At 39.6% G+C, this 23,363-nt stretch overlaps 1 protein-coding gene across 1 annotated transcript in view; it reads left to right on the top strand.

The window, feature by feature from the left end:
* LOC126183768 (PI-PLC X domain-containing protein 1-like) overlaps nucleotides 1-23,363 on the top strand; it is a 77,966-nt gene that overhangs the window by 45,282 nt on the left and 9,321 nt on the right. Inside the window, exon 5 of the mRNA XM_049926001.1 lies at nucleotides 19,567-19,862. Coding sequence (XP_049781958.1) covers nucleotides 19,567-19,862 — 296 coding nt within the window. The remainder of the gene's footprint in view (nucleotides 1-19,566; nucleotides 19,863-23,363) is intronic.

A 23,363-nucleotide genomic window follows, 5' to 3' on the forward strand; every position in this document is an offset into this window, starting at 1 on the left:
TCATGTTGTGCTAAAAAGTGCAAAATCTGACCTTATGGTCAATCTTGCCCTTGGTAATGATTTGAGATTGAGCTATTAATGTAGGAAGATTGGAGATTATGGACAGCACATGGCTATATGGTTTCTTATTAGAATATCTCTTAAAGAACACACTGAATGACTTTAGCCTCTAAAATTTAACTGAAGTTTAATTTGTTGCTGGGAGTAATTGGGAGTCAAATCTGTTGAGACAGCTCCTCACCGTCATTTCTGATATTTGTTCAGTATGAAATTTCAGGAAACAGTTGAAACATAATATTTACTATAGCATCTTTTAATACACAAATATTATCAATGTCCCCCAGATTGGTGAAGAACTTTTAAGAAATATGAGGCAGTTGTCTGCTTTCATAATTCCATTTGTAGCCCAAAGCAGTAACAGTACTGGGTGAGACAAATTTGGTGAATGAAGGCTGTAATATTTTTTAAAAGCTGCTCTTAGTTACGTCACTAGTTTCAGCTTGAAAAGCCAATTTCAAGTGTTTACCTAGAGCAAGTTGCCATAAATATGGAAATGGCAGCAAAATTTTGTAATACACTACCATTTGTGATAATGTTTAACAAACAGTAAGCGCAGTTAAGGTGGGAAATAAATTCTGTAACAATGCTTGGATGCAGTGTTCTATGAGGCAGCTACAGCTGAAACATAGAGCAAACACTGTCAAATATTGAGAAGTGCTACCTTGTTATGCAAACACTCATGATGTAGCCACATCAGCTGACATGGCCATAAGCATAAGAGATTCATCATTTTATTTTTCTACTTATTGTCAGACGGTTAATGCATCGGCCTTTATGTCAGTCAATATGTCAGTCAGTATGTCACAGGTTTAGTAAGCACTACCATGTTGTGACAGTCTTCCCCCATGCAGACTAATCATTCACCTCATTGTAACAGTGCTCTGCTTGTATTACACTGTTAAATGTTATTTCACAGTCCTTTGGGGCAATTTACAGCTCACTGAGAATATAGAAAAGTTGTCAGATATCACAACCAGAATCTGTTTATTGTTTCATAATACCACAGTGAATGTCAACTGTTACATTCTTGTTGTAGACATTTGCCTGTGTCAACAGTTTTTCACACTAAAGATACAATTTCCTCAGTTTACCCATTTACATTATAATCTTTAATCAGAAATTAAATACATGCTGAACCTTTCTGTGTCAGTAATCAGGGTAGTTTTGAAGTGTATATACACAAATTACCATTGCACTTTAATAAATAACTGTGACCTGGATGTCCCAAAGTGGTTTAACCATCTAAATTGCAGAGTTATTTTATTTTATTTGCATCACCTTGCAGCATTCCTTCATGAAGTGTGTGTGCTATCTATTCAATGTAATAGTTTTGTGTAAGAAATACATGTAGGTTGTAGTGTTGTGTTAGTGTTAACGATGCCAGTGACAGAGCAAGGAAGAGGATACAACCTACTATCACAACATATCCTGTTTCTTTTGGATGTCACTAGGTGGGGTATCACACTTAACACACTCATTTTATGAGGAGATTGCTTACTTTTGTAATTTTACTAATACATTTTTATTAACATTTTACAATAGAAGCTCCAGAATAGTGGATACAGACATGTAAATGGGATGGACAAAAATGTGTGAACACCAAAACCACAACAAATTACAATGCCTAATAAGTGTAGGAAACCCACTGGTATTTAAAACAGCTTCCAGTCATCTCAGAATGGATAAATCCAGGTAATTTATGGTTTTCAGTGGAATCTTGTACCATTCCTTCTGCAAAATGTTGGCAAGTTCAGGTAATGATGATGGAGATGGATAGCTATCAAGCACCCTCCCCTCCAAAGTAAACCACAAAGACTCAATAATATTGAGAACTGGTGACTGTGATGAGCAGGAGTGATATTACATTTCATCCCTGTACTCTCAAAATCAGTCCTGGTTGATGTAAGCTGTTGTCATGTTCCAACACGGCATCACATTTGGGAATGAATGTTGTAACATGGGATGGACCTAATCAGCCAGAATGCTCACATAACCTTGGTAGCAGTACGACCTTGCAGAATACCTATTCAGCCCCTGGTGTACCATGTTTCACATTTGGGACACGAACTTAGCCAGAAGTTCGAAACAGTGTGAAACAAGACTCGTCCAACCAAATGACTTTCTTCCATGGCACCATAGTCCACATTTTATGGCTTTGGCACCACAATTTTCTGTTACCAACACTTTCATCACTGATGAGTTGTTTTGGAATTCCAGCTCACCCTGCACTAATTCCAGCTTGCCCTGCAATTGCCTGCTTATTGAGCTCCCTGAAATTTTTTTTTTTTAATGCTGACAATTTTCATGAGTGTGACATTCAGTTGTGCAGTGACTTTTGTAGCTGTAATTCTTTTATTTTTCCTCAGAATCCTCTTCAATTATCATCTGTTATGATCACTCAACACACACTTCATCTGTGTTGTCACTTAGCAGATAATGTTTTCCTGCTTTCCCTGTATGTGGTATACATCTTTGATATGGTGCCTTTCGAAACATGAAACACTTCAGCTCCCTTGGCTACAGAAGCATCCATCTGCATTTATGTCCAAGCATGCATTTCTTGCATTGTTTCCATATTTTTGTTCAAACCCTGCACAATGGAAAGCATATTTCTGCAGAGTCACTGTAGGCTCAAGAGAAATTCTGTGAAGGAACAGTCCAAGCTCGACCAATCCATAGCACAAGTTTCAATACTAAAGTTTGAAATAAACAGCTGAAAATCAGCTCAAGCAAGCATAAACATGTCCATTGTGATAATGCAAATGCTGCTCAAGCAGTTATCTAAAAATAACTGGCAGAGGTGCTACCCAAGAGATGTGATGAAGTTGGCACACAACAGTGCTTGGGGGGTCCCACTGGTGGCGCTCTCAGCAGTATGATAACAATTGTGAGCTCCTCTGTATTACTGTCTCAGGGGGGATAGCAAACCCTTCCCCCCCATGTTATCAGCCTGTGGGGATGCTGATGTATCAGAATGGAATCTGATACAGCAATGACGGGAAGGAGCCACCAAGATCCTTGCCAGACTCCTGCCAAATGATGTTCTACTGGCTAGTTAGGCCCCCACAGAAAACAACATGGCTAGTGGAGAGGCAGAAGGAGTAGAGGCATAGAGGTAGGTGTAGAGGTAGAGGTGTAGAAGGTCTAAACTGGCACTGAGTGGAGTTAGACCTCTCCTCTGATGGTTGTTATCTCAAGCTAGTTCTACTAGCATACCAAGGCCAGAGGTACAGGTAGAAAAATCAAAGAATGTGACATGTCAGTTTCTCCTGAGATGAAAAATGGCTTTTCTTTTTGAATAGGAGAGAAACGAATTCTATTTAAGCTGAGGGAACACGTGAAATACGTCAGTTTGATAAAATAGGGGATTTGATTTTTTTGTAGGAAATGTGGTTGTTGTGGCTTTTACCAATGGGAGAACCAGAAAAGAATATAAATTATTATGTTTATGAGGATAGGTAACTATGTGGGATTTGATGACATTCCTATTAACACTGATAGATGACGTGGACTTTTATGTAGATGTACAGGTCTGGAAATGGTCTGTTTCCATGTTAAAAAAGGAAACAAAATTTTATTTGTTTTTTCACTATTGTGTCAATTTTGATATTCCTAAACAGACTGATATAATACCCACCACATTTGTTGCACAAATAGTATATATGCAATATGTTCTGACACATCAGTAAAAACTTCTGCTGCACCCATAATCTGCGCAAACAAGTCGTTCTCCAAGTGTACTGGGGTCTCATAAACAAGACTCATCATTGAGACCCACAAGCAGAAGAAATGGATGGGAATTGCAAAATTTGTTGTGTGAGCCATTATGTTGAAACCATATTTTTTCATCAAATCTACCAGTACATTTGGCAGAAAAATCAGGAATCTCTGACAAATCAGGAGGAAAGGAGAGATGTATGACTGAAAAAAAAAAAATCACTGCCAGTGATACCTATCCATACATAGTTGCTGACAGCAAGCTGAAATCCATGGGAATGTGGCTGTTTTGATTATTGAAAATGGTTTCCTGGTAATGTGTATTGTCAGTATAAATACTTTACCGTGAAAATAAGGTAATGCCCACATAATACTTTAGTAACCAAGCACCAAAGTTGACACAAGCACCAAAATCTGACAGGTTTATAGTGTGTACCTTCTGGTACGGATAAGGGTACAGAAACTGCTTATGTAGAGCGCAGTAGTGTTGTGAAGCAAATCCTTGTCACATGCAATGGCTGCAGTACTCGACACACAGTTTCTCTTCAACTCTAAGCATATCTGCTTCAAAGTCAACACTGTTTTGACTCCTTGGAGTACCACAGTTTTCCTTATTGACTGTGAGCATCCACAGAACCACTCTTATACTCTAACAAAACTTGTACGTGATAGAATTGTGATGTGGAAAAAACTGTCAGTAACATCAGCTGACTGTATCACATAAGCACTCATTGTGGCCAACGACAAATGTGAACACTATATAAGAAACATCAATATTAATGCAAAAGTTAAAAATATGAGTTAGTGTTATTTTATTATAGGTTAACTGGCTGAGTAAGTCAGTTCAAACATTAGAGGAAGACAGTGACCTCCAATAGTATCATGCATAGTAAAGTAGTGTAGTGTTGAAACCAACATTTGAGTGGGTGACAGTTTTACATTTATGCTACATGGAAACATATCATTTCTACACAAATGTTGTACACAAAACTTCACCTGCTAGTCATGTCTATAATGTTTAGAAATACAGGGTGTTTCAAAAATGACCGGTATATTTGAAACGGCAATAAAAACTAAACGAGCAGCGATAGAAATACACCGTTTGTTGCAATATGCTTGGGACAACAGTACATTTTCAGGCGGACAAACTTTCGAAATTACAGTAGTTACAATTTTCAACAACAGATGGCGCTGCAAGTGATGTAAACGATATAGAAGACAACGCAGTCTGTGGGTGCGCCATTCTGTATGTTGTCTTTCTGCTGTAAGCGTGTGCTGTTCACAACGTGCAAGTGTGCTATAGACAACATGGTTTATTCCTTAGAACAGAGGATTTTTCTGGTGTTGGAATTCCACCGCCTAGAACACAGTGTTGTTGCAACAAGACGAAGTTTTCAACGGAGGTTTAATGTAACCAAAGGACCGAAAAGCGATACAATAAAGGATCTGTTTGAAAAATTTCAACGGACTGGGAACGTGACGAATGAACGTGCTGGAAAGGTAGGGCGACCGCGTACGGCAACCACAGAGGGCAACGTGCAGCTAGTGCAGCAGGTGATCCAACAGCAGCCTCGGGTTTCCGTTCGCCGTGTTGCAGCTGCGGTCCAAATGACGCCAACGTCCACGTATCGTCTCATGCGCCAGAGTTTACACCTCTATCCATACAAAATTCAAACGCGGCAACCCCTCAGCGCTGCTACCATTGCTGCACAAGAGACATTCGCTAACGATATTGTGCACAGGACTGATGACGGCGATATGCATGTGGGCAGCATTTGGTTTACTGACGAAGCTTATTTTTACCTGGACGGCTTCGTCAATAAACAGAACTGGCGCATATGGGGAACCGAAAAGCCCCATGTTGCAGTCCCATCGTCCCTGCATCCTCAAGAAGTACTGATCTGGGCCGCCATTTCTTCCAAAGGAATCATTGGCCCATTTTTCAGATCCGAAACGATTACTGCATCACGCTATCTGGACATTCTTCGTGAATTTGTGGCGGTACAAACTGCCTTAGACGACACTGCGAACACCTCGTGGTTTATGCAAGATGGTGCCCGGCCACATTGCACGGCCGACGTCTTTAATTTCCTGAATGAATATTTCGATGATCGTGTGATTGCTTTGGGCTATCCGAAACATACAGGAGGCGGCGTGGATTGGCCTCCCTATTCGCCAGACATGAACCCCTGTGACTTCTTTCTGTGGGGACACTTGAAAGACCAGGTGTACCGCCAGAATCCAGAAACAATTGAACAGCTGAAGCAGTACATCTCATCTGCATGTGAAGCCATTCCGCCAGACACATTGTCAAAGGTTTCGGGTAATTTCATTCAGAGACTACGCCATATTATTGCTACGCATAGTGGATATGTGGAAAATATCGTACTATAGAGGTTCCCAGACTGCAGCGCCATCTGTTGTTGAAAATTGTAACTACTGTAATTTCGAAAGTTTGTCCGCCTGAAAATGTACTGTTGTCCCAAGCATATTGCAACAAACAGTGTATTTCTATCGCTGCTCATTTAGTTTTTATTGCCATTTCAAATATACTGGTCATTTTTGAAACACCCTGTACATAGCTGAAATATTGTAACACTTTGTATCATCATCATCATTGTCAGACAGCAACTGACAGATAAAAGTTTACTCTAGACTTTTCCATTCTGCAGTCTGCACATATACACATTCATGTTGTTCTTGCACATTTTTTAATCTCATCTGCCCACCTTACATTAAATCTTGATCCAGATAAGAACTCCCTTGGTCTGGCTACCATCAATTTGATTGGCTAAATGTTCCACTCACTCCCTTTCATTTTCACTGTGGTTGTAATTACCGAGTCATCCTTTTGTTTTCTTGTCCTTCCTAGTAATTCCTAAAATATAATTATCCTCTGCTAACAAAGTGATCACTAGGTTTTGGACGTTTTTTGTCTTAGAATTTCATGTCTCACTACCCTAAGTCATAACTGAGAACACACAATAATTGTAAACTTCCATTTCTGATGTGTCAGAAGCTCAGGTTTGAAAACCACATTTAGTCTCTAAAACATCCTTATTTCTCTTTCCATCCAGACATTGTTATTAACTGCCTGAAATACAGGAACTAATCCACTGTTTTCTGTTTGATATCTTTATGAAACATTATTTTAGTCTCATTGTGATTGATTTTTAAGCCAAATTTTAAACTTGTTCAATGAAGTTCATGTTTTTGAAGAGAGTGTGTGCTAGAGGCAAATAGTACAATGTTATCAGCAAAATCAAGGTATTTCAGACACATTCCACTAACATGTATTCATTCTTCCTTTTTTTCCTGTTTGAGCATTTGAAAAGTTGCCCTAAGGTTGCTGTAAATAGTTTGTTGCTCATTTCTGGGACATCCTGTATATTCTGTAGCATACTAGAGTGTCATGCAAGTTAGAGGGCAGCTATGCTATGCAGTCTGCAAAGAAAGAGATGTTGAATACTATACAGACTCACCATTGTGCTCTGTTTTTCTATCCCACACTATCAGCACCAGCTGTTACCTGGCAATCCTTTGGTATGCTCCATGGGGTGCTCTCTTGAAAAATTTAGATACTTGCAAGACTATAGCTATTGCATGTTAGTGTAATACTATTTGTGTTCACTTTAGGTCAGTCATAAATAAAAACTACACCACCATTTGTGAAAATTTCAACTCTTAGGAGGAGATGTGATTACAATGAAATTTATTCCACAGTTAAGGGACAAGACAACACACATGATTAGAATTACAGAACTGTTCACGATTTTGACAGAGGGAATTCAGTATGATGTGAAGCTACATGCTAGAATCGGAGTCTCTGGACCCTGCAGTAGGGAATCAGAGAGGTCCTGTGTATGCTGCTGGGGGTATAAACTGCCGTGTAGTTTGTATTCACATCCACAAAGCACCAACAATGTTTGGAGATGGACCAAAATGATCAAGTTGCTGACCGAACATATACTGGACATGTCTGATAGGCGACATGTCAGGCAAATATGCAAGCCAGAGTAGCAGTGGTACACATTGTTCTTCAAAGAAGGATTGCACTTCCCTGGCCACATGTGGGCGGGCAATGTTCTGGTGAAAAAAGCCATGTCGAGGGGCATTACTTCAGACTCTAAAGCCTGCCTGGCATAGCAGATGCTGTTCAGATTGCCCTCAATATGTAGGAGATGAGATTGCACATTATAGGCATTGTCACCCCAAACTGTCACATTTGTCATTTGCCCTCTATGCTGCTCAACTTTGCAATCTGCCTGATTGTGTTCAACACAGTAGCACCTAACACGTATGCAGCTATCACTCACTGCAGGACAAGTCGAAATGGGACTCATCAAAAAACACTTCATTCTGCCACACAGTACACAGTGATGGCATTCAGGTGCTCATTGCAGTCTGAGGTGTCGGTGGTTTCTGGTCAGTGGAAGCCGACACAATAACGTGTGCCGTTAGTCCAGCCCCAGCAGAGGGTGTTGAACCATCTACACAGACATGTCCACACCCCCTACACTACACCAACATTGAGCCAACACTGTGGACACAGCTGTTCTGTTGGTTGTGGCCATATGGATAAGATAGTGATCATCCCATTCTGTGGCAATATGCTGTGTCCAGTACCCACTTGTAACTGTGCACGACCCTCTTCTATCTGCTCATTCCTCATACCCTTTTTCCAGAAGCCAATCATTCTGCCCCATTCAGACTCTCTGAGATACTTATACTGCTCTCTTGGACATTGAAGAGTCATACCAGCACTTGCTTGCAACTCATCTGATGGTTCTGTTCTGTCTGAGGGTGGCATGACACTGACCTGTCCATGCCATACGAAAGAGAGTGCTGCTGGATCTACAAGCATGTCAGCTTTCCCCAGTCTTAATCACCTATTATTGTTCCACTGTTCTATACATCCTCCAGTTTGGAGTGATCCAGACCATTATTTCTGAGTGTTGCAATTTTCACTAACAGTAGAGTACAAATGCTAAGAAAAATCTTATCGTTCCTATACTGACACAGAAAACAATTTAATTGTTCTATGTACACCCTGAAGTGCACACTATGGACAAGCACGGCAGAATGATGTTACTGGGTGATGAGTCATGGTACACTGCTCCTTCCCTACCTCTTGCCATCTTAGGTGCACATCATTCTAATATAGTTTAAATTAATGCATTGTTTCTCAAAAGCTTTGAGTACAAATTGTGTTGAAACTGAGTCAAAAAGCTTTCTCACAACCTATGAATCACAAAAAGGGGCATTTCATATTCATTTTTTCATTCTACAATTTTTGGTCATTATTTGTAAATTGTCTATTCTGCTAAGACCACTTCACTTCAAAAGCCAGCATATTTCTTTTCCTGATTGAACTCTATTGTTTTTCTTGTATATTGTTGAATGAATTAGAACACTGTGGAATAAAGGATGAGTTATTTGGTAGGGTTCAGTCTTATTTAAGCAATGGAAAGAAGAAGGATGCTTACATTCTCATATAACAGAAAATGAGCTGGTATCCAAATGGGTACTGTAATATGAAGTGCACCACAGGTTAACATATTAGGTAATTACTTTATTGATATACATTGCTGGCCAGTAAAATTGCTACACTAGGAAGGACAGCAAATAGTTAAGTGTTACTTGCTGTATGAATATAGTACAGCAGGAATAATACATGATTATATCTGTAGGTGATTTGGGTTGTATTTTAACACATTTTATCCTAATGACATAAATAAATTTACATTTTATCATCATGTCATAAGTAAAAGTACCACATTTTTCTTTTAAGAGTTTTCCTCTATTCTTACACCAAAGACTGCCTTTTAACAATAAGAATACATTCATTTTGTAAAAAATTTTTGATATATGAGGAATGCTTTTAATTTCCTTTTGAATACTTTTACATTATTAATTTCCTTTTTTTATGTTAATGGGAAACTTATTGTATACTTTTATACCCCACTCAGTAACTCCTTAGTTTACTTTCAGGAGAGTTGCCAAGCCTCGGTGGAAATTATACACTGGATATATGTAAAATATGACAACAGCATAATTGTTCTGTCAACAGAGTGAAAAATTCTTCTCAGTGCAAAGCACGCTGAGCAGCCGATCGGCACAATCAAAGTGCATAATAATATAAATTGACATACAACATAGCTTCTACATTTGATAGCAGTGGTTATTAAGTGAGATGACTTGATAAACACAAAGTAAATTATAGTGCGAAGTGGCATAATACATAATTAACAATATTTGGGAAATGAGGTGTATCTGATATTATGATTTAGAAATTCAGAGACAGAGTAGAAGCAGTGTTCAAACAATAACTGTTTCAGCCTTAGCTTAAATATATGTAATTTTGGTAGGCATTTTAGGCAAGAAGGCATACAGTAATGAAATATATCTCCGATACGATACACTCCTCTTCGGCATAAGTTGGTACTTACTGTGTTTATTTGTAGATTTAGCTTCTGCCTAGTTTCATATATGTGTATATATTAGTTATGTTTGAAGAGGTTTTCTTTAAGATTTTCTCTGTTGTGATGACATAAAACTACTTTTGTCCAGCCATAAATGTGGGTTCCTTGATTGCTCTGGGACAAGGCTCATCAAACTACACTCATGCTCATAAATTAAGGATAATGCTGATACATGGTGAAACAATGCTGTGGTGGGCAGTTTGCATGTTTAAATCACCTCGGGGTATGACCATGCGGTGCATTTGACCTGCGGTCATCGCACGGTGGCGCTGGTAGGAGTCCACATATGCAAAGATGTGTTGGTGCATGTCAGAGTACAGGGCAGTGAGGAAGTGTGCAGACGTTTTCAGATGTCCTAATGGAGACTGTGTGTTGAAAATGGCTCAAAGAACACATATTGATGACGTTATGAGGGGTAGAATACTAGGGCGACTGGAAGCTGGTCAAACAAAGCAGGTCGTAGCATGGGCCCTTTGTGTGCTACAAAGTGTGATCTCAAGATTATGGCAACAATTCCAGCAGACAGGAAACATGTCCAGGTGCTACAGTAAGGGATGTCCACAGTGTACAACACCACAAGAAGACCAGTATCTCACCATCAGTGCTCGCAGACTGCCGTGGAGTACTGCAGGTAGCCTTTCTCGGGACCTTACCGCAGCAACTGGAACAGTTGTCTCCAGACACACAGTCTAACAGACGAATGGACAGACATGGTTTATTCTCCCAGAGACCTGCAAGGTGCATTCCACTGACCCCTTGTCACTGGAGAGCCCATAAAACCTGGTGTCAAGAACACAGTAAATGGTCATTGGAACAGTTTTCCCAGGTTATGTTCACAGACAAGTCCAGGTATAGTCTGAACAGTTATTCTCGCCGGGTTTTCATCTGGCGTGAACCAGGAACCAGATACCAACCCCTTAATGTCCTTGAAAGGGAGCAGTATGGAGGTCATGGTTTGATGCTGTGGAGTGGGATTATGATTGGTGCACATGCAGCCCTGCATGTCTTGGACAGAGGAACTGTAACAGGTCAGGTGTATCAGGACGTCATTTTGCACCATTATGTCCAGCTTTTCAGGGGTGCAGTGGGTCCCACCTTCCTCCCAATGGATGATAACACACAGCCCCACCGAGCTGCCATCGTGGAGGAGTACCTTGAAACAGAATATATCAGGCAAATGGAGTGGCCTGCCTGTTCTCCAGACCTAAACCCCATCGAGCCCATCTGGGATGCTCTCGCTCGACTTATCGTTGCACGTCTTCAAACCCTTGCGACACTTCAGGAGCTCCGACAGGCACTGCTGCAGAAATGGCAGGCTATACTCCAACAGCTGCTCGACCATCTGATCCAGAGTATTCCAACCCGCTGTGCGGCCCATGTATGTGTGCATAGTTATCATATCCCATATTGATGTTGGGGTACATGCTCAGGAATCTGTAGCGTTTTGTAACACATGTGTTTTGGGACGGTTTTCTCAACTTATCACCAATACCATGCACTTACAGATCTGTGTTGTGTGTGTTCCCTATGTGCGTATGCTATTAGCACCACTTTTTTGTAGTGTCACGTTGTATGGCGCCACATTCTGCAATTATCCTTAATTTATGAGCATGAGTATAGAACACATGAAATAATAGTTCACTTTATGACACAAATGAATAAAAGTTTTAGTTAACTTTGACACATTTCTTTGCCACAGGAGTCTTGTATAATTTACAACTGTCATTGACTATGGAAGCATTACTTAATGCACTAAGCAACAAACTAACAAACTGTTCTCTCGAGGCACAATGTGCAGCATGTACTGAAGTACAGCTTCATCAGAAACTTTAACAACTTGTTGGTCCTACACTGTGATGGTGACTCCTTCAGATGAGGTCACAAACTGGGCCAGAGCTCTTACAATCTTGGTCCTATATTAGCCTCAATGCGAGGGCGCTGCAGTGCTTGGGGAGAGGCGCAATCTTCAGAAGCATCTCGCATATGCTGTTGCAGATTGCAGCACGCCCTCACTAATTTTTGTGGTATCGATATGCATTGTTGACTTTAGTGTGGCACCACAATCTGGATGATACCACTTCCCCCCCCCCCCCCCCCCCCTCTTCCCCCATTCACCAACCTCTGCACTGTCATGTAGGGTGGATGCACGTTACAACAGGGGATGGGGGGAAAGGAGGACTGGATGTGGATGCAGATGAGGATGCAGGGAGGGTAACTGTGGCCAATGGCACACCCCTGCCCACACCCTGGTATCCAATGCAAGGGTGACCGGAAACACCAGCCAAAAAAGCAGCCGCAGGGTGAATGTGCACATCCAGACATACAGACACTGTAGTCAGTTGGATGGCATGAGGATCTTATGGAGATGCATGATGACCTTTTGCAGACACCTTGTCCATGGGCATCAGTTGGGCAGATGTCAGTGCTAGTGGCTGGGCGTCAATCTCCATGGGCATCACAGTGTATGGTGCCAGCCATGACTGGTGAAGAGATGGCTGCGACAGTGGGTGAGGACCCCAGCAGTGTGCTGGGTCTCTGGACAAGCATTCTCTGGTCAAGCAGTCACTTACATACTCACAGGTGCAGTGCAGCTGGTTTTGGTGGCGCTTCAGTAGCCCAGCAGAATTATAGATGACGTAAGATGAATGTAGGTGTGCCTTGGTAATGAGTCCATGCACCCAACACTATTTCTTTCCCAAGACTTTGTAAAAGGCTTAATCCTGATGCTGAGACTTTGTTGCAGTGGAAAAAATTGTTTCCACAATGTGCCTTTAACCAAGTCATAATACTGCCGGTGATTTCCCATCATGTGGCAAGGAACAGTAGGAGGACAGAAAAATGTTCAGTGCCTGGTCCTGTGTATGGGAGGTATGGAGTTTCTCTCTGTGACTTTTGAATGTTTGAACAAGCTGTTTACCTTCAGCATTAGACTGTGGATGAAAAGATGCAGTGGTAACATGGTGTATGCCACTGGTGGCACAAAACTCTTGGAAACCAGCTGATGTGAATTGTGGACGACTGTCCGAGACAATGATCTCGGGAAGACCTTCAAGACACAAAACAGAAGACAAAGCTGATATCATACTTGCAGTAGTGATGGATATCATGGGGACAACAAAACAAAACTTACTGTAAGCACCTACCAACTACAACAATCACGTGTTCTATAATGGACCCACACCACAGTTGAGACAGATGTGGCCACTCAAAAAAGTGTTGCAGCAGAGCTGACTGATTTTCCACATGAACTTTGCAATGAGCAGTCATTTGCTCAATCTCAGTATCCATGCGAGTTGCTTTGTGCGAACTATGCACCAATGACCTTGATGCAATAAAGACAGAACTTCTTGCTTTAGAGTTTGAGGAATTATAACATGTGCATGGTCATTCTCTGTATGCAATATAAGAACATTGCATGTGGAAAGTGCATAATGATGAGAAAAATAGCATCGTGCCACTGGCTGGAGAGTTTCTTTCAAACTACATAGCCACCCATGGCACACATACTGCAAAACAACATGCTGAAAGTTGAGAGGAAAATTTTGAAGACATATTATATCCTGACAAATGACGTGAGAACATGGTTCTTCAGACAAAGCAAATGCTGTATTGGTACCAACCAGTAAACATGACAGCATTTGAATTTTGGACAATGAACCTGTACAATAACTCATACTAATAAGTAGACAATATCAGTCCCCAATGTTCACTGTTTGAGGTGGGACAGGCATGGCAGGATTGAACAAGGCCATTGTGGTGTCACCGCCAGATACCACACTTGCTAGGTGGTAGCCTTTAAATCGGCCGCAGTCCGTTAGTATACGACGGACTCGCGTGTCGCCACTGTCAGTGATTGCAGACCGAGCGCCGCTACACGGCAGGTCTAGAGACACTTCCTAGCACTCGCCCCAGTTGTACAGCCGACTTTGCTAGCGATGGTTCACTGACAAATTACGCTCTCATTTGCTGAGACGATAGTTAGCATAGCCTTCAGCTACGTCATTTGCTACGACCTAGCAAGGCGCCATTATCATTTGCTATTTATCTTGTGATGCGTGTACCGTCAGACCGATGTTCACCAATTATGGATTAAAGTTAAGTATTCCAACAGCTATGACCTTTTTTTGCTAAAGCCTTGCTTCCTTAAATGTTCCAGAACTCACGCCAGCCTGCGTGAGCTTAACGCGTGCCTTTCGGCTACCAATCATAGTGGCTTGGCTGTCTTGCCAAGTCACAACAGCCATCAAGTGCCAATGATTTGTCAGCAAATGGAACTTTTGACCATACAAATACTGTTGGAATTTTGTAACTCTTTTTCAAGCTGACTGTAGTTACACTGCACTTTGTTAAGAGTTTTTGAGGCAAAATCAATGGGCTTGTCAGAAGAACCAACCTTATGGGAGAGCACCCCTCCAGTCCCATAAGAATGCAAACTGAATAAAACATCTCAGTTGTTGAAATGCATTCTGGCAATGTTTGGACCACACAAATGGAACATTTTTCTGGTGCAGCCAGTTAAGCAGAGCAGCAAGGTGCACAACGTTACCAATAAATTTTATAAAATAGGTGAGCTTCCCCTTCACTGACTGAAGCTCCTTGACAATATGAGCATCAACAGATCTCTAATCACAGAGAAGTCTGATGGAGTCAGATGTATACCCTGTGCATTTATTATATGACCTAGATAGTTCAATTCTTCCTGGAAGAAGGAGCACTTTTCCTTATTACACTTTAAGCCAGATGCATAAAGAACTTGAAACAAACAGTCTACATTTGCTTAATGTCCTACAGGCATATGACCTGTGATCACAATATCATCCAGATAGTTAGTACAAGAAGGGACTTTTGCTGTTAACTGTTCCAGAAATCACTGGAAAATTGCAGTAGCTTGAAGCACTTCTCAACAGTAGCCTTTGAAACTGGACACACCTAAGTGAGTGTTTATCATGAACTATTGCTTGGACTGTTCATCCAGAGGTAACTTACAAATGCTTTTTGCAAATCTACCTTTGCAAAGTATCTGCCCTAGCCCAGTGTGTCCATCAATTCCTCAGGATGTGGAAGAAGATAAGAATAGTCTGTGGGTTTACTGTTCCCTTAAAGTCAGCACACAAATGTAAACTACCTAAAGGCATCTTCAGAATGACCGAGGGCGATGGTCATTGGCTTCCAGAAACAAGTTTGATAACTCCATTGTCTTGCCATCATTGCAATTCTGAACAACTTGTTCACATATTGTAAGGGGGATAAGAAGCACATAAAAAAATTGATTCTGTGCATTGTCCTTCACAGTGATGTGCGCTTCGAAGTCTTTAGCCCTTCCTCTACTTGGTCCCTGTAGTTCCTTGTACTTACTACACAAGTCAGAAATATTAGTGAGAGGCACAGAAACACTGATCTATAACACATTGTTCTGAATGTACAAGTCGAACAAATCAAATCCAACCCAAATATGTTTGCACTATTTTTAGAATTGAGTTCATGAAAAGAAACACACTTTGTCACTCCCTGGAAAGTTGCTGACAAACTACACATGCCAAGGACTGGAATTTCTTGTCCACTGTAGGCAGACTTAATAGAAGTAGGCAGCTGTAGCAGTGGGCTACCACTTCAGGCGCAAATGTCTATTGATCAGGAAAACAGAAGTACTGGTGTCAAACTATAGCTTGATTGTATTATGCTTCACTTTTCAATGAAATAAAAGTTTGTTCACCTGCCTGCATATTGCAATTGAATCCTTCCATAGTGTGGAAATACTTGGTTTGACTTGCACTGTGCTGGCCGGAGTGGCCGAGCAGTTCTAGGCGCTTCAATCCGGAACCGCGCGACCGTTACGGTCGCAGATTTGAATCCAGCCTCGGGCATGGATGTGTGTGATGTCCTTAGGTTAGTTAGGTTTACGTAGTTCTAAGTTCTAGGGGACTGATGACCTCAGAAGTTAAGTCCCATATTGCTCAAAGCCATTTGAACCATTTTGACTTGCACTGTGAACACTTGTTGACAGCAAAGTTGTGGTTGTCACATGCTAGCACGGCAGCAACTGTCTCACTCTCCCTGTCTGCAGAATGCACACACAGATTGAATGTAACCTTCACATCGACATTAAAAGCAACTAGCATTACAACAAGGGCAGCCTTTCTGATGATGCCTAGAGAAACACGAAGGACACAATTTTCTACCAGTGTTGTAATACACACTGTATACTAGAAAACTTAGATTGTTACTTCTACTGTTCTTAATGTTTGTCTGAGCTCCTTTCTGAACTCCTGGAACACTATTCTGCACTTGAGACTGAGTGTCTCATGCCCTACAAAAGAGGTACATGGAGCCTCAAAATCAACCTCTGTTGAGTCCACAATTGTTTGAGATTCCACTATAGACAGTACTATTTTCAAATAAGGGTCATACAGTTTTAGAATCACTGCAGGAAAGTGTGCATCAGACACATTCTGTGTAATATCATCATGCCACATGGCTTCACTATAATGAATGCCACACAATCACTTAAACTTACAGTGTCTGGTGAGACCTTTGAGTTCCTCTACCCATTGCGTGACTGTCTGAGCAGGCTTCTACTTCAGATGAAAAAATTTAAACTGTGCAGCTGCTACATTAAATTTGCTATCGCAATATTCAACTAGCGATTTCACAAGATCATTGTACATGACCATCTCAGGAACAGTTTCAGCACACAGTTCAACACTGATGTTTTAGACATCAGGACAAACAGTGGACAAAAAGTAAGCATTGTTCTCCATACCTGTTATTTGGTAGGCAGAAAAGTATGCTTCTAATTGCACCCAGTAGTCTGACCATTCTTTGTTCTGGCTGTGGCATGGGAAAATTTTTGGAGCATCTAACGGTGCAGCATTACTGCATGCTTGTTCAGTAAGGACATCAATTGACTGACAGCGAGCAGCAGGCATTCAATCTGCTGTACCTGAAACTGTGCAATTTTTGTTATAGATATTTCCTGTGACAGCTCAGACATGGTAAAAATTGGTAGGACACACAAATACAAAAGAACACAACAGAAACAGCAAGAAAAATGTGCACTACTCATATGCAGGCAGCTGCCAAGGAATATGAGCCAATTAAGCACCAATCATTGTCACTTTTGTTGTGACCACATTAAACTACTTTTGTATAGTGTATTCAGTTTTTTTTATTTTGAGTGGTAAGGTGCATTTCCCACTTACAATCCTCCTGAACATGTATGCATAAATATTTGTATGACAGTAATATCAGTGGTGAAAACAGGGTTTGCAGGATGGAGGTTTAACTGCCACATCTGTTTCAGCCTATTGGTCCTGAATCACTGTGCTAAGCTATGCATAATAGATGTGGCAGTTTCCTGCAGATTTTCCTCTCTATGTGATTTAATTAGAATATCAGAGTTATTGTCAAGGATTACTGTTGTTCCATCATGTAGTTTACCAGTCAAGTCATTTGCATACAGCAGGAATAGGACTGTTCCCAGAACTGAGTCTTGTGGGACTCCATACTTGATGTTTTGCTCATTACTGCAAACACTAGAAATTTTGTTTGTTTCACTGTCTTTGTATTTTACTCCCGTAATTTTTTGACAATTATTGAGATATGATTGGATCCACCTTTCAGAATTTCATAATTATTTAATTTATGCAAGGGACTATCTCGATCAATAACATCAGAGATTTTACTTAGGTCAAGAAATATCCCAGATACAGGTTGCCTATCACATTACATTTAAAAAGAAAAAATTGCTAACCGGGTTGACTTTATAACTCTGAATCCATGTGAGTCTTATCAGCCTTCCTTTATTTAAGAAGCCAGTTAATCTTCTAAGGAACATTTTGATGAAGCCTGACAAAACAAACTGGTAGGCAATCCTTTAATGATTTTTGGCCATTCTCCAGGTGTTGCTGGATACATGAATAATGCCTTTCCATGAATTTTTTTGATTTGAATGTTCTCTCTTACTGTACGGCTGTTTGTCATGATTTGTGTTTATCAACTGCTGTGCCCTGTTTGAGAAATAATGATTGAATGCACTAGTCACTTGTCTGGGATCAGTTAGTTTACTGTTGTCCATAATCAGCTCATTTCTCTTCTTATAATTTGCCATATGGCTTTGGTTTTATTCTTTAAATTACACATTTTGTCATTTTCTATTTTTTTCTGTATAAAATAATTTGTTTTAGTATTCATTGGTATCCTTTGAAATGGATATTAAGACTACACAGAACTAGTATTTTGCTTGGGGTACTCATACAATCTCTCCTCTTATTTTGACATGATATCCAACTACATGTTGGTTTGGTTTAAATCTGTCTTTGGGAGAAGCAGATTTCAAAACATTCAAGAAATAATTTCAAGACTGAATTTAATTTCACATGTGCTGTGTTGGTTGGCACTTCCTCCCACAGTTCCTGATGTAAATGGTTTCTAAACAAATTAATAGATTCAGTATTTATTATTGTAATATGTTTAACTTGAATGTGACCATTTAGTGTTTTTCTGCTAGTGAGTTTTAAGGTTGTCATTTGACTGTTGTGATCAGGCAGATCATATATTCAACCCATTGTCATCAAGCAAGGTCAAGGAACAGATTAACAGTCAAGGTCCAGGTCCAGCCGTGCCCATATACACTTGATGAGTATGACATCATAAGGTACAGGTTGAAAGTGAACAATAATGAGTCCAATTGTTTATGATTATTATTGTTTAAAAGCAAATACAGTTTTAAAAGAATTGATACTAGCAGAGAAAGGAACTTTCTAATTTTTCCCTGTATGTGCCATGTAAACTGTTTATTAATTACTACTACTACTACTACTACTACTACTACTACTACTACTACTACAAAGGACAGTTTCCAGTTCTAATCTGGCAACACAGCATCATTCAGAGTACTGTTCAGTACAGTACCTAGTTACATCTACGACTTCCTCTCTCTGGGTAGCAAGCGCATCCCCCTCCCCCTTCCCCCAATGAAAATAGAAATATTTAGTTGTTTTTTCCTTTTTGTTTTGTTTTCCTTTATGGCTCCAAAAAGAGTCACAGTAAGTAGAATGTAGAATTTACAAGAAAAACAGAGCATAAAATAAACAAATTACAACCAGAGAATGAGTTCAATGTTCACTGTGACTAAAAGAGCACTATTTATACATACATATATTTCTGTGTGATTAGATAAAAATAGGATTGCCTGATTATGCAAATAGTAAATAATAATTTCAATATTTGAAAAAATTGTGTTATAATGATACAACAATTAAATTATAGCAAATATATTCCAACTAAAATTTACTAATAAACTGTTTAGATGTTCGGTGAATCATAGCCTGCCTCATGCAAATCATCTGCTGCCTGTGCTTAAGGATATTAAAGAATTCTTGAAGAGGGCGAAGTATGAAATAGTCATACTTGACATTCACCACTTCCCCATGGGATTTGAAAAGAACACAGACCTACACCGTGAATTTGTTTCATTGCTGTATTCTGAGCTTGGTGATTACATACTGTCATTCGACAACATTACCTACAATTCTACATTGGCTGACGTGTGGCACACTGGACGTACTCTTATTGTGGCATACAATGATTCTGAAACAACGACAGGTAAGGGTAATTTATTGGTAATATTGTGTAAAAATTTATACGAAAAGCTGGAGGTCTTCTGTTACAACTTCTCTAAAAGTCTGCAATTAAATGAATTTTTTCAAATTTTCTGTAGAGAGAGAAACAAACAACTGAAAGTTGTGGCACATGATCTCCAGTTTTCAAAGTGACACCAACTGTACTCCAGACTTACAGAGGAAACATATGAGAGAAATTGGTTTCTGTTATTTCAGTAGACAGATTGTGTTTAACTGCTGGATCATAGATTACTACCAAGTAACATAAACTAATTTAATAACAACAGCAATGATATGCTTTCATATTATTCACTTGCATGATTAATGTTTGCTGCGTCTGCTTCATGGTATACAAGATGTGAGGGGTGTCTCACTTCTCAAAGACAGTCCCTTGTCCTTCAGTCCTTACTTAGTTCTAGATCTTGTACATTCTTTTCCTCTGGCTTTAAATTTAAGTTTTTTCAAATGCCTCCTGTGTTTCACATCTTATCCCTACTGGTTTGCTACCTGTTACCCTGAAGTTCCATATCTCTACTGGGTTTTGGTCGCTCGCCCGTTGTCCAAGGTTCACAGCCATATGTCAACACCCAGAATATATGTGAATCAGCCTTGTGCCTTGTTTAAAGAGTTCTGTCAGACTGCATTAAGCAGATGGTATTTCCAGAACACAATTCCACCCCTTTCTCTCTTCAAGTCTGTTATCCAGACAATGATGTGCAGTAAGTTTCACTCAGTAGAAGATTCTGTCATTGTGACATCTGAAACATGACAAGCTGGTTAGTTGAACTTACCACATTACAAAGATTCTAATGGCCAGCTTTTTAACTTTTCTGCTACATGCTTTATCATTTGGTAAAGCTACACTATGCCAAACAGACTTATCATCATCTTGCATCCTCCTCTGATTAGCTGATGCACGCAATTGACCTTATTGCACTAATAGGTACATATTTTTGTCCAAAGTTCTGCCAATGAGATCTGTGTTGAAGAATTTCTTAAATCCAGTGTGTTTACAGTCACTGCTGCAAAAGGTGCTGCAAGGACTATCAGTTTAATAGAATCATAGGCTTTTTTATACTTTGGCATAAGGGGCCTGTTTTGTGACCTTGAGTCTCTCAATTTTTTTTCCCCCCTCAGTGAAAGTTGAGCACTTGTGACTACATACTGTGTGCTTCCCAGTACATTTCATGCAAAATATATAGAAAATGAACACATTGTTCAAGGTCCATATACAACCTTTCCACATTTGCCGTAAGTTGCCACACACTTACAATTTATGGCCATGTATCCACAATGTTGGTATTTAAAGCACCTCATTGTGTTGGGAAAAAGAGAGTCACACCCTGAAGTGAATAGAGCTGGCCTTGACATAATCTGGCAACACTAGTGCACTGAGAGTGAGTATAAATGTATTTTCTCAAGTGTACTATTTACTCCTGTTGTTACATTTCTTACACTAATAAGATCTCCTCCTTCCAATTTGTCATTTAACCTTCAAATATACATCCCTGTTAAGTCTCTACAAGATACGAAATCCTCACTGAAATTCAGATGTTTTGAAGCTTTGTAGATATAGGGTATTATCTTAGCAATTTTGCCTTTTTTTTTTTTTTTTGCAGTGTCATTGATGTTTGTTTGAGAAATGTTCCATTTCTAAGTAATATTATTCACTTAAGTGTTCTATTTTGCACATCTAAAGTATACCATCTCTCAGTATACTAAATATTATCACAAACAGAAATGTCTTCAGATTAGAAATGCTATCGTACTTCCAGTGGCAAAACTGACTTTTCTTGTTTCTTTAAATTCATTACTTTTTCTTCATATTTTTGGCACATCAGTCTTAAGGTATGTAAAATTCATGATTGATATTGGGTTCATCTAATGTTGGACATTAATACAAATAATAAAAAACACAGGTTTTTAATATTCACTGTCAACTCATTTAGTCCATATTTGCCAAATGTTTATCCTGCAAATAAACAATATGAAGCATGATGCATCACATGCACAACATAAAAACTAGTTTCACATCTCACTTCCTGTCAACTTATGACTTCAAACTAGTAGCCAGGAAGTACAATGACAACATATTTATCAGATACGTCTTTGACATAACAAATGAGTTTCTTATTGATAATCTTTCCTGAAGTTATATTGAAAGTTTATAATTAATGGATGTAATGTCAGTCACTTTAAATTAAATTAAAACAGGGACAACCAAATTTTGAAATAAATCCAATACATGACAAATAATAAAATTAATACTATTTATGTTAGATTCATGTTTGAATGCACATTTTGTGCATAAATGTACAAAACCATTTTATTTATGTGATTAAAACTATGCAAAATCTGAAATTACAGTTTTGAACTTATCTGTATCATATAGCGCCGCCCCTCCCCACTGAAGAATTTTGCAAGCATGAAATGCTAGCAACATTCTGTACTAATATAATGGAACTGCCCAATGTTTAATTCTGACAAACCAACATAATGATAACTATCTTTTGTAGTTATTGTTAAATGAAAGTATGTTTCTGATTAATTCATTTCAAGGCATTGCACGTTAAATTTAATATAATTCCAACATCCTGACTGAATGATTACTTGATATACAGTTGGAAAATAAAATTTGAGGAACACATAAAAAAAGAGTTATATTTTCATTATTATTCAAACAACAATCAAGCTAGTACATATTTAATGGAATACAAAAATGGCATGCGTATTACTGCTGTCAACATGTGAGAAGCAGTGAAGTGTAGTTTTATATTTGTAGGCAAACAGGCGTAAACTGAGTAAAGTTCACAGGAAAATTTGAGGCATGTATGGGGATGACTATACATACCCTAGTGATGTGTCTAGGTGGTGAGCATTGTACGAAGAAGGCTGTGTGAACCTTAATGATTCGCCATGCTCCAGGCAGCTGGTAACAGCTGCAGCCCCACAGAATGTTGGAGCCATTGAAGCAGCAATTTTGAGTGGCCAGTGTGTGCAACTGTGGACCTTATTATAGCAGTTCAATATTTCCTATGGTGTGGTGTATGATAATGTTCATGACACATTAAAATTTCATGAAGTTAGTGTTCACTGGGTGCCTAAGAACCTGATAGACAACCACAATGGCCAGCCTGGATCACTTAACACACATTAGGCCACAGGAGGGCATGACTTCCTGAAAGGAATTGTTGTGTGTGCGCAACTAAATTCCTATAAAACAAAGCAGACCTCTATGGAGTGGAAACATGCAGGTTCCCCAGTACAAAGAAATGTCAAAGTGGCTCAATCTGCTAGACAAGTGCTTGTGGCAGTGTTCTAGGATATGCGTGGTGTGCTATTCGTGGACTTTGCTGAACATGGAACCACTGTGAATACTGCAGCCTACATTGAAACCTCAGTTAAGTCACGTCATTCCCTTCATGACAAGTGCCACAACATTGCCACTGACAATATCAAACTACTTCATGACAATGCTCATCCC

Source organism: Schistocerca cancellata, chromosome 4, assembly GCF_023864275.1.
Source record: "Schistocerca cancellata isolate TAMUIC-IGC-003103 chromosome 4, iqSchCanc2.1, whole genome shotgun sequence".
NCBI lineage: Eukaryota > Metazoa > Arthropoda > Insecta > Orthoptera > Acrididae > Schistocerca > Schistocerca cancellata.